The 12892-nt window shown below is 40.5% G+C and overlaps 1 protein-coding gene and 1 long non-coding RNA gene across 3 annotated transcripts in view; one reads left to right on the top strand and one right to left on the bottom strand.

The window, feature by feature from the left end:
* Positions 1 to 334: 334 nt before the first annotated feature.
* Positions 335 to 4466, bottom strand: LOC138064293 (uncharacterized). Its single transcript, XR_011137558.1, has 3 exons — positions 3775 to 4466; positions 1048 to 1127; positions 335 to 533 (listed from the first exon to the last, which is right to left on the bottom strand). It is a non-coding gene; the product is annotated as an uncharacterized lncRNA (long non-coding RNA).
* A 113-nt stretch (positions 4467 to 4579) lies between these two features.
* The window catches only part of LOC104152952 (adaptor related protein complex 3 subunit beta 1), a 158619-nt gene continuing 150306 nt past the window's right edge, over positions 4580 to 12892 (top strand). The window contains exons 1-2 of one of the 2 annotated variants that reach the window (XM_068926132.1): positions 4674 to 4802; positions 6854 to 6991. In XM_068926132.1, the coding sequence (XP_068782233.1) occupies positions 6856 to 6991 (136 nt within the window). In that variant the 5' untranslated portion in view covers positions 4674 to 4802; positions 6854 to 6855. Of the gene's footprint in view, positions 4803 to 6853; positions 6992 to 12892 lie in introns of both variants that reach the window. The other variant, XM_068926133.1, reaches the window with a different exon arrangement.

Raw genomic sequence — 12892 nt, 5'->3', positions numbered from 1 at the left:
AAGATAAGTCCTCTGAGATATAAGATATCTTCTAGCTCTATAGGAGTACTTTTAAATTGGGATACTGTACAGTAAACGTAACAGCAGATTTGAACATTGATTTGAACATTTAAAAAGTCTTGAATGTAATCTTAATCTTTTTAATTCCAAGATACTCTCTACCGAAAAGTAAGACCTAATTTTACATATATAAGAAAGTTATAATTCTAGTAATACTTATTTTGCATGTTTAAATAAATTACTAAGAACTCATGTAGTTCAAGAATCCCTTTCTTTCTCAAGAATTTTGTCTTGTGTTGTATTATTTTTTGTCTTGTGTTCTTTTTTTCCTTTTGCTTTGTACTTTTCCCTTATTTCTAATTTCACCACAATTTTCGTAACTATTGGGAGGAACATTGATTGACGGAGCCAGAAGGCACTTATGGTCTTATCATTTATGTAAGTTCTGTAGGAACAAAAGAGAATCTGGGGCCTGCAGGTTTCAACATTGCATACGTGAAATGCTCCTGTGGATAATGTGGTAGCCAGCTCTCCTAAGAAAGGATAGAAAACAGGTGCTTTTGAAAGAGCAATGGTCCACTTTCACTACAGTCCCAAATCTACATTCATTTGGAGAGAGGTAGATCAAAGATTTTTTCAAAACCACTAATTTTCTTACCTGCATAATAACTTTCCCAAACTAATCTGGAACACTAGCAGCTGAGTTCATACATCATATTGAAAAACACTTCTAAAGACAACCTATTATTCCAAGTTAGGGAAACACCTCCCAGTGTTTAATTTTAAACTAACTGATTATCAATTAGATTTAAAAATTATTACATATTTTAAAATCTTAATATTCAGAAGTTTGTATCATATCATTACTTTTCTTTCATCAATGGCATTAATATTTACTAAAAAATGCAAACAGTCAAAAGAGATATATCAGAATATTCTGATATAGTACACATATCTGAAAGTATAGAAAATATCAGCAAAGTATTTAACATCTTAGAGTTTCTTTCACATACAGCTTGAATTCCTTTAAAAAATAAGTTATCTTACCTTTTTCAGTATGATGAACAGTTTATTAATAAACTGATCCACAAGAGGGCACCAGGCAAGCATACGGCAGCCCAGTTCACCTGAAAAACAAAATGGACATTAATGTACCTGGTAAAAAACATTGCAAAATATCTTCTGTAAAAGCTTCAGAAAGCTGAGAAAAGTTAATTGTGCTGAATAACTTGAAGACTTTTTTTCCATAAAATGCATACTTATATACAATATGTGAGTTTTGATGAAAATGCATATATATTTACCCATATAAACACATCTTCCATTCTATAGAATACAGGCAGGTAAAATTCAGTGCAATTAGTTTTTAAAAGTAATGCCTATACGTAAGGCATCAGATGGTTGTTTACGTCCATGAATGGAAGATTACAAAACTATGCAATTTACCACTTATATAATTAATTATGATGATGTTACAATACAAATGAATCATGGAGGCAAAACGGTTTCAAAAAGAAACATGGTGAGTGGAAAACTGAAAACGCAAAAATCTTGACTGTTTCCCATTTTAAGCCTTGTGTAACTTTTTATTCTGTGTAATAACCAGAAATACAGAATACTGTAATGAGTGAATATACATGGAGAATTTTGATTCAGTAGTATTTTGTCATTCATAATTCAGTAATTTTGAACTAATTCTGTACAGGTATAAATGCAATGTGCTTATACTTCATAGTGATCTTGAAGAGTTAATATAGCCAGGAGAAGGCTATTCAAGGAACTGCTGTGGCATATTTCAGACTAATAGCAAGAACTGGTAACAGGAGTTTATACTTATGCCTCCTGATAGGACTGTTCAAAGATACTTCATAGATCTTTCTATAATATTTGCTTTCTGTTCTCAGTTTCAAGGCTCTGCTTCCCTGTTATTATCTACTTGTCTTTTTGCATCATGGTCCCATGATCATCAGCCTCAACAGCCCATTTGTCTGCTTCTCCTCATGTTTGCATTCCCACAAATTTCCCCAAAATAATCTACAAGGCTACTGTTCTCTTTTCCTCTTAATCCTTCCTCTAACTTTACTCTTAAAGTGTTCTATGTAATAATAAGAGGAGAATTAGTTGGTTACACTTAAGGTGTTTCTTGTTGCTAACAATAAATACATATATTTTACAGATTTGTACAAATGAACAAGCAGTAAAAACCCTCTTGCTTCAGAGAACAGGCAGTCTCAAAAGGAATTAGAATAGATCTTAAAAGACTATGGGCTTGACCTAGCACAGCAAGTCAACTCTTCCTGCACTGTATGTGCCTTATACAAAACAAAAGATGTAAGTCAGGGACCCCTTAACATATGCATAACCATGTTTGGGAACAAAGTTCAAGAGCTCTCCACAATTAGATTTCAAAGCAATGGATGGTTTTAAGAAACGAGTTGGAGACAATTTCGAAGGGCTGCTAGTATGAATTCTCAGATTTCTGTGTAGACCAGGGCAATATCTTACAGATTTTGGAGGAGAGAAACAACTGTCCTTTTTCCCTCTGGTTCTGACCAAAAGCTCCAGCACTGCAGTCTACTCTGTTTTTTGATCCTTCAGAAATCAGGATCTCCGATTCTGTCTGAGCTTGGATGATTAAGAGGTCTGCCTCAAGTCAAAAATCACATTATGGGAAGAGTATCAACAGTTACTGTGACAGTCTGAGGTAGTTATAATGAGGAGATATTTATATCTGCAGGGAAAGAAAAGTAAGTGGTCGTTACTATAAGTAAGGCTAAGGGACTGTACAAAAAATAGTCTAAAAAAACAATGGGTAAAATGGTGACAGTCAAAGATGTTCAGGTTGTGACTGGAAGTCCACAGTGGCTTTTCTCACTACAAGCCATGGTTTTCAAGGGAGGCTGTGCTACAAAGAAAAAAAAAAAAGCTGTGAGTGATCATAAAATGAAACTGAAATGTTGGCATCCGTAGAAGGCAAAAACTAAGGCAGTAAGAAAGGTTAACTTCTTCCCCTGCAGCACCAGGAGCTATTCTTCTGATACCTGGAGATGTCTTAGGTGACATCTTCTCTTACAACAGCTTCACTTACTTCATAATTAATGTGTGGGTACCTCCTTTTGTCAAGTTTATTTGCTTGGCAATGACAGTTTTGGTCAGAAAGCATAAGCTGGTAAAGGACAAGCAATTCAAACAAGCTATTTAAAAATACTATGACAAACCACTTTTTTCTCTCTTTTTTTCTCTGCAAGAGAAAAAGTAGTGATTGTGAACTGTAACCTTTCAGAAATTAGTTCAATTCTCTGGATGAAAAGGTTGGACTACATTAATACGTTATGTCAGCAGATGGACAGAAAGGCACTTCAATGAACACAGATTATTCCTTAAAAGGCTGGGGAAAATGAGCTTATAAAAAGAAATGAGCTTATACAAAGAAATTAAGAGAAATCTTCCTCATACAACATCTGACTATCCTTTTACATTGTCTGGCCTCTCGTGTTCAAGGTGCTGTCGGTAATGTAGGCTACACCACCATTGCTTTAACGGTGATTTCTGTTAACTCTGGAAACAGCACCATCTCTCTATCAGACTATAATGTCCTATGAGCGTTTCTCTTTCGTTTTCATTTTTACCTGCCCTTACGTGCAGCAGAATTCAGATAGCTTATCAGATTTGGCTTTTAGTTACCTCTTCAGCATTCAACAACTCTGATGAAAGCTGTTCTGCATTACCAGAAACAATCCTGCAGTGAAGTCAACATAAAGTACGTACACTTACTGGCAAACTGGTTGATTTGTAATACGTATTACAAGAAACAACGGGCGAGCCGATAAGGGCTATACTTGAAATTTTCCTTGTGAACCAGGCACAGCTCATTTCAGGCCTGCAAGGCCCATCGGCATTGGTGATGGAGGATAGTGAATCAGTAGATTTGAACAACTTGGGCCGTTTGTTCCCAAACCTGCGATATGCACGTCCGTGAACGGCGGGCGAGAAAACCGCTGTACTCAGGGGGTACCGGAGGGCTGGGGGCAGTGTGTGCCTGTGGCTGCCACGCATCCCGAAGCTGCCACGGAGGATTTGTGTTGGAGACTTTTTTTTTTTAAATTTGTTCTTTCCGCAAGACCGAGGGGAAAGAACCGAGGACTGGTCTTCAGCTCACGGCACGCCAGGCCCCGAGAGCTCCTGCCCCAGCCAGGCCGCCGTAGCCGAGAGCCCTGAGGGCGGACGGAGCAACAACTTCTCCCCGCGCTCCCCCTCGAGAGGCGCCAGGCGGCCCGGGGCCGGCGGGTGGGAGGGCAGAAGGACGCAGCAAGAGGAGCAGCTGGGAGCCGCCTAGGCCTGCACTTCCCCCCGCCGCCCGCCAGCAGCCGTTAGGGGAGGGGGCGCCAACGGCCGGACCGCGGCCTCGCGCCCCCCGCGCCTCACCCGCGGGCCGCGTTGCCGCAGCAACAGCAGCGCTGCGGGGCAGGGGCAGGGGCAGGGGCAGGGGCAGGGGCAGGGGCAGGGGCAGGGGCAGTTCCGCTCCTGCCGCTCTGCCCCGCCCCCCGCCATGTGACCGGCCCCGCCCCGCCCCGCCCCGCCCCGCCGTGCTGGCGCGCGCAGGCCGCTTCCGGGAGGGGCTGGGGGGCGCCGCGGCGGCAAGTTTCGCGGGGCGGCGGCGGCGGCGGCGGCATGGCCGGGAACGGCCTCAGCTACAGCGAGCAGGGCGGGGAGGCGGCGCCGGAGCTGGCGCAGGAGGCGGCGCCCACCACGGCGTCCTCGGTGCCCGCGGCCTTCGGGCTCTTCAGCAGCGACACCAAGAAGTAAGGGGGCGGGCCGGGAGGTGCCGTCGCCCGGGGTCGGCGGAGACGGGCCTGGGCGCCGCGGGCTGGCGAGCGGCGGCCGCCGCGGGCGAGCAGGAGGGGGTGAGGGTGGTGCTGGCTGGCGTGACCCTGCCCTCAGGCGTGAGGAGGTGCCGGGGCCTCTTCCCGGGCTGCTGGACCGGGACGGCCCCGGGAGGTCGGTAGCAATGAAGCAGCGCCTCCGGTGTCCGTTTTTTAACCCCTCGTTACTCCGCGGAAAAGTTCAGTTGCTTAGGTTTAAGGTGGTCATGGTGGCATGAAGAATAATCTTACAGTTTTTTTTTTTTCAAGAACTGTCCATAATTTTTCATCTCTCTTGACAACTGAACACGCTGACATTCATTTCATTTTGCCCTCAAGTGGGTCTTTTAAAAAAGTGCTAAAAAGTGTTATGTGGAAGCTGCAGTTGGAAAGGCTGGTGGCGATTAGGTGGCCCGCTTGAAGTGGGAGGGTGTTACTAGTTCAGGGTGTTGATCGGAAGTCAGAATGAGGAAATGGGGGAAAATGCACTGGCCCGTACAGCCTGGAACTCCACCAAGGAAAGCTGAATAGGAGCGACAAAAAAACGTGTCTAAATGGAAGGATCAAGAGGCTCACTAAGCCAGAGATGTTCTTCAACAAACTGGAAATCTATTCTTAGACCAGCTGATCAGAAGGACCATAAACTAAGGTCTTGTTTACATTAGGAAATCACTAGTTTGTTCTTCAGTTTGATTGCTCTGCACAAAGAGAGCATCCATGCTTAGAGACCTCGACTGGTGTGATGGTTTTTATGCCACACCAAAGTAACGTCACAGGAAGGTGAGACAGAAGCTGACTGGCCTTCTCTGTTTGCCAAAAGAGCCACAGTTTTGTGTTCCTGCTATTACACTACATCCTTTGCTTTTTTCTTTCTCTTCCAGTTAAAATTTTTGCTGATCGTGCATGCCCTCTCCTGACTTGTGCATTATAGCTGATTTATGTTGTTTGCACCCTTCTTTTCTTGTTCCCTCCTATGGAAACAACTTTCTGCTTTATTTTTTTCAACCTCTGTTCTGCTTTTCCACAGAGGGAAGTACCCCTGATCGTGGTCATAATTTTATACATAAGTTGTTTCAACCTAGATTTCAGACTTTTTTGCAGGTAAAATATTGTAATACGTTTTTCTGGACAGAGACGCAAAAGTGAGTGATTTTTACCTGAGAGTGCCTGGTGGTCTGCCTGAATAAAACTCTGGTCTCCTGAGGCTTGGTGTACGTGTGTTCATATATGATCATCTTTGAACATGGAAGAACCAGGGTAGCTGAGAAGACTGTGATATGTATGTGTGCCTATTAATCACCCCTCCAGGCTTGCTATTAAAGGAGGGGAGAAATCTTGTAAAGGAAAGGCTTGAGAGGGAAGGAGGCTTTGATCTGCTTCGTCTTTACAGCTGACAAACAAAGACTCCTTGAAATAGGAAATTATCCCTGATTTAAATCTGTGTACGTAAGCCCTTAATATGGATTGGAGAGTTGAAGAATGAACATTATATAGAAAAGACTGGTGTTTTTAGGGTGTGACAGAGCTGGTATTCTACCACTGGACTGCAGGAGAGGATTATTACTAGAAAAGAAGGGAGAGAGACCAGCACATTGTGTTCTCTCTGGAAAATGCAGAAGTCATTTATCAAGCATTTGTGCACCATCTATTCAACTCTGGTAATGGCTCAAAGTTTCCTTATTGAGAAACAAATAAAATTTTCTTTCCTTAGAGCTGAAATGAAAGTCTCCTAAAATGGTGGCTCTACTCCAGATTGAGGACACCATATCTTCAAGTGTTTTGGTTTTGTGTTCTTTAAGCTAGGCAAATCTGATCCCTCCCTACCTGGCATATAGGAAAGTGCAAGTTATTTCTGCATCATGTATTTTAAAATATGAGGTATTGGGGAGATTTTACTGGTGAAATAAAATTACTATTATGGCTTTTCAGGGTTCTGTTTGCTGATCTCTTTTGATTGTCACTCAACACTGCTATGCTATATATGATCTTAGATATGTTTATGTCCCATATCACTGTGGTGGTGGAGTGCTTGCCAAGCTTCTCTTGTTGCTGTGGAAGAGAATTTCCGCTTAGGCCTATGGATGATGTAAGAAGTACTTTTCTTCTTCAGCGAAGTGGAGGAGCACAAGGTAAATATATGGCCCAGAATGTCAGCAGAATAGCTGTTGGACCAAAGAACTGCACTTGCTTCTTGAAAGTCAATCTGAATAATATCATGTGGTTTAAAATATAAGTGTTAAGACATAATTCTAAACACTTCAAAAAAAAATCCCAACCTCTTTTCTTTATGTTGTCTGTCTTCTGTTAGTCATGAAGTGGAAGTAAGCCAGTGCTTCTGAAGATCCAACAATAATTTTTTGAGATTGAGACTGTCTTCAGTCTTGCCAGAGATCGTTCTATGCAATAAGTGTTATAAGTTGCACAAAGCGGCACAAATAAGCATCAGTAGACTTAACACTGAAGTCTAAAGTTGACTTAATAAAAGCTATTTTTCTGTTTTGATCATTTCGGTAGAAATACTCAGCTAAAGTACTTATTCTCTAAAAGGTCTAAAAGAGCATCCCTTAGTGTCAAAAGTCCGGATGTTTTCTTCTGCTTGCTCAAGCTTCTTCTTTTTTTTTTCCTTCAGCAATTCTATGATTCATTCATTAATTTTCAATCAAAAATAGACTCTTCAGTCAATAAACATAGTATTTTCTTGATATGTTAGTAGTGTGGTTTGGTTGAGACAACATGAAATGTGAATTTTGAAATATTTCAGCACCTTGGAAACTATCTGTCGTGATGGCATCTAGAATCTGAGGAAGTGGAAAGATTTGATTGATAAATAATAGTGATGAAATGATCTTTGAAAAAATGGTTATCTTGGCACAAAGAAGTGGAAGTGGATTGCATGCACCATATGCAAACAGCGTGTTTCACGTTAGTTACATACTGTATGCACACAATACAGTGAAAAAAATTGTAGTTGTTGAAATAGAACTTTGATCCTACCTCAGTCGGGTAACTGTTGTCCTGTCTTTCAGGACAAAAGAGGTGAGGAAAAAATTAGAATTTATTTTAAACATTACTATTATATAAATTAACAGTAAGTATAAAATATGCATAAGGAACTGTTTTCTTGCTGTTTTCTGCAGAACTCTGTTGTGAAACCTCTCTCTCAAAAATATATAAGTTTAAGGATAGCTTTTTCTGTGGGTATTGAATCTTGACAAAAGAGAATATAACTTACCTCTTCAGTACATGCTCCTTTCAACAAACCTTTTGGTTAGTTGAATCATTTCAAATATGTCAGAAGTGGATCTGCTTGTCAGAGGATAGAAACTTTGTCTTCCTGCTTATTCTGTCAATAGCTGCGTAATTAAGAGGTTCTGTGCAGCCGAGATAAATCCGTCTAGACTTAGAACCTTTTCTATGGAGCAGGCCCCACTGCATGGCTGGAAATGCCTCTGTTTTCTGCTTCCCCCCCCCCGTCCCCCCCCCCCCCCCCCCAAATCACATGAACTATCACATGTGGTGTTCTTTTTTAATACAACCTGAATAAATTTCTTGGTAGTCTGACACTTGTCTGTAAACTGGTTATGTCCCAAGCATAGATCAATGTCTAGGTCCTCCAGATACGCATTCACATAACCCCAACCATTTGAAAGAGAAGAGAAAGGATCAAGTTGTGAGTCACCAGAATAATGGAAATGGTATATTGTTGCCCATTACATGAGTCTTCAGGAGAAAATTGGCAAGAGCTGAGGGTCATGTAAATTGTATAGATAAGCTGAATCTAGCCCGTAGACCATAAATTGTTTTTCCCTCGTCTAGATTGATGGAATCAATAAAGAAAGAACTGCCTAGATGGGAGACTGTCAAAATCATCTGTGTAACATAGAGAGATCCTGTTTGATGCAGACCTTCTATAAGTAAATAAGATATTTTTATGGTTGCAATATGTGCCATTGCTCTATATAGAGCTAAAAGTCTAACTAATTTCCGGCATTTGAGAAAAACAAGAAGAGATAATTAATAACCCAGAATCAATGTGCAATTGCTTATGTCAGGATGCAGCTTTTACTGCCTACTATTAATAAATAAATATAGATGAAAATTTTCTGTGCAACTACAATTACTTTTGAAATTTTACCTGCATGTAATAAGGTAATAATGCTTGATCTTGGAAACAACACGCTTTCAGCAGTAAAACTAGTTGTTGCTCAGTCTAAACCAAACATAAAAACTTGCAAGTGAACCACGTGAAAAACTTCAGTAGATGCTGATAAGTACAGTATTGAAGCAAATGGCAAAATCTGCAACAAACATTTTCAACTTTACTGGTTTGCATCTTTAAACTAGATTCCTGCCAAGCAAAATACATTTGTAACTTTGAAGTTTTGTTTTGTTTTTCTGCAGATCTGGCTTATGCGCTCTGTTCAGCTATTCATCAGAAAACTCGGCTGGGCTGCAAACTTTTTTTTTTCCCCCTGAGATTTGTAAGCCTGTTTTGCAGAGAGCCGATCTAAGAAAGGTGATTCCATTAAGATGCTCCTTCCCTGATTCTTTGTGCAGAGAACTCCCCCCCCCCCCTTCATCAGAGCTAAAACTTGCTTCCAGTAGCTGCCAGATATGTTCTTGGAGTCTTATATTAATCTAGTTTTGTCTTGGCATATCCTGTTCAACCAGTCATGGAAAGCTTGTATAGACTGCCATTTATGAAATTCTTGGAGGAGAGTCCAGCCCTAATGTTCAAGCTTGATGCATAAACTAGTTCACTGGCAAGTCTGCCCTCTTTGTCATCTGTTGTAATGGCACTATGCCCATTTTTATGGTGATATGCCAGTTTCAGTTGGATGCACAAGCCAGCAAAGATGAATGATGTGGATGAACTGATGACTCTGCAAGATAAAATCTGAACCCTGTACTAGGTGCCATGATAGTAACTATATGTAATATATGAACATGAATATGGTGTTGCAGAGCACACCTTCAAGCAGAAGTTGGTCGGACGTGCTGGCAAGCGACACACAGTGAATGTGTTCTTTTTGCCACACAGTTGGGTACATAGGAGGATATAAGCAATGAGCTGTTGATTTCCTGTGATTCTCTGTAATGCAGTCATTTAAAAATTTTTAAGGCTTTTTCTCTCAGAAAAGAGATCATTATAGTTTAAGGTCTCCACTGTGGTTTCTGCATGTTCATTATGCTGTCACATGTTTGTTTTAGACACTTGTTATAGTCTGCCTAGTGAATGGCACTGAAATGCCTTTTGGTAACATTGTTGCAACATAGGGTTGAAATTGAAAGAACTAGGTACCTGTTCTTAGTTCTGCTTTCCTGAAGACTATCCTTGTCTAGCCCCGCCACCCTCTGCCATAGGTTGTTTTCTTACGTTGAGGCCAAACTAGGATTTTTTTGGCATTTAGAGATTTTTGGCATCCTTCTGGAAGATGAACAGCAGTGCCTTGGAGTGCTCTTAAATACTCTTTCTGACATGCTGTGGGCATATATCCATAAATATCCTAACACCTTTGCAGATTTTGGCAGTGCTAGTACCACCTTTTTGGTGGTATCTTTGAAGGAGGCCTCTCTTTTTTCCTTACTATTTTCAGAAATGTTGGAGATACATAGGACAGTGAGAAGCAGTGAATAATCTCTGTTCACGTCTTTCAGATGCTGCTGAGTGACCTACAAATGTCTGTAGATTCAGATCACCAGCCTGCCCAAGACAGGCCATAAGCTGACGTAACTACTGAAGTGGCAGCACCCCGTATGCCCCTTTAGAGGCTTCAGGAAAACAGTCTCTGCCAGCAAGGATTGTTCTCTTCTTGCAGAAGCTTCTCTGCAGCCTCAGAGGCATGGGCATTATCACAAAAAGTTGCATCCAGTGGAATTCACCCTTTCAAATAATCTTTCTTGTCACTGGATGAAGTAGTATCTTTAACAATTATACTGGCAATAGTTAATCTTTGAAAGACCTGGAGAGGAATGTGGTTTAATCTAACCACTTGATGGCATATTAGCTTGTGGTCTGGTCAGAGCTTCTGAAATGTAGGTTGTTAATATATCTGCATTGATGATGACGGCAGCAACAACTTCAAAATGTTCATGTACAGATTTGCTCAAGTGTAGTTCAGGTGCTGTATTTTTGACAGCTCTGAACTAGAAAGATGTTTTATTCGGTTTTAATTTTAGACTTTTCTGTATATTTACTTACTCAGTAGGATGAGATTGTGCCTAAACCTCCGGATGGCAAGTGCTTTGAGCACGTTGTGGCAAAGCAATCATTAATGAGTTGTAGTCTGACTAGCAAGAAGTATATCCTGTCTTGTTTTTCTGTGTGTGTCTCAGCCTTACAGGGTACAGTAGTTACCCTGTTTTTCTCATATCTCTGCTGTCTACCCTTTAAAATCACTGAGTTTCCTTTTTGGGTAATATGTCTGTTTATCAAATTGAAACAAAGTTAGATGTGGCTGAAAGAAATACCTGATTTCTCTTCTCATAACTTCTCTTTAAACCGCGATACAGCTACATTCGAAGCTGCACAGTTTGAGTCTCCTTTGAAATAATAGTTGAATTATATCTTGGTGTTGTGAATTGACAATGAATATAAATAATATTATAACGAAGGTGAAGGCAATACTGAATAGCACCACAAGATGTCATTCAAACAGTTTGCGGTATAGAATGAAGTGTTCACAGCAAAACTCAGGATTCTGTAATTTCCTGCTGGAGAAGAGCCAAATCTAGAGTAAAATGAACTCCAACTGCAGCGTGTACTCATTGCCATTGTAGCTTTCATGTTATATGGCTCTGACATCAATTTACAGTTCCTTTTTAAGTGTTAAATTCAAATTTGTTTAGGGTTTCTGCAATTGCTTGAGCTAAAATAAACCAATGTATTTTAAGGATTTTGCAACACCAGTAAAACCTGATTTTTTCTGGGGGGATCTTCATTAGGACTTCATTACTATGCAAGTGCAAAGACCAGTTAGTTGCTCTGTTAGTGCAAATTTACTATTTTGAACCTGGTAGCATTGATGATATTTTGCACTCTGTGTTGGAACATTTTGCTGAATGTTTTGCTGTACTGCACACAAAAAATCTCTTGGTATGCCGTAATTGAAAGTATGTAATCCAGACTGAAGTTTCCTGAAGACTTTGAAGTGCAAGAACAGTAGAATTGATATGGTGTAACTAAAAGCATATAGTAGATTGAAAACTTAAGAACTGCATTATTAAAACTCTTTTAAATGGGACGTTTGTTACTTCTGTTGTGGTTCTGTAGCAGGTGGTTTCATGATGTCCGAACTAATGAAGCTTGTTTCCTCCCCTGCAGTGGATTTGCGTTTGATACCTCCTGTATCTTATTCATGCAGTGACCCGGTGCTCTCCCTATATGTGAAGAGCCTCTGTCTCACTGCCAGTTTTTGATTCCTTTTAAAGTTCCTTTCCCTCATTCCAAGGTGATTAAAATAGGTCTCAGGTTTTGGGGTCATACATGCAGAATGGGGAAACATAATATTCTTATTTTCTAGAGGCAAAAGGCTGATAAACTTCAAGGAGTAAAGCTTTTATAGCTAAAGAATCATTGATTGCTTGCTGGGCTTTGGCTGCAATTTTGACATTATTTATGTAATTTATACTGTTTTTTGCAAAGAAAGCATTAGGATTAGTAGGTCACTTCTCAGTAGCTGGATGCACTTGAAATATAGCGAATATTTATCAATTTATGGTTTTTATATTATGGTCGAATAGGAGGTAAATAAATGTGTATCTTACCAAGGTGGAGTAAGCCTTCTCCTATCGATAATAGTTATTCAGAATACTGTAGGTGCAGTGGCAAATGATTTGCCACAGACGATATGGACTAGTGTTTCTGTGCAGATTAAATGATCGTTGCACTTGAAGTTTTAGGGTAGTTCCTAGGGAAGATGAGGGAACAGAGAGACTTACCACTAGCATAGCTGGATTAAAATTTAGTGACATACTTTTATGCCTGGCCTATTTGGTTTTGTAAAGGAGGGTAATATTACTCAGCAGTC

The sequence above is a fragment of the Struthio camelus genome, chromosome W, assembly GCF_040807025.1.
Source record: "Struthio camelus isolate bStrCam1 chromosome W, bStrCam1.hap1, whole genome shotgun sequence".
NCBI lineage: Eukaryota > Metazoa > Chordata > Aves > Struthioniformes > Struthionidae > Struthio > Struthio camelus.
Note: the sequence above shows the minus strand (reverse complement) of the source record. Positions and strands in the feature narration are given on the sequence as shown.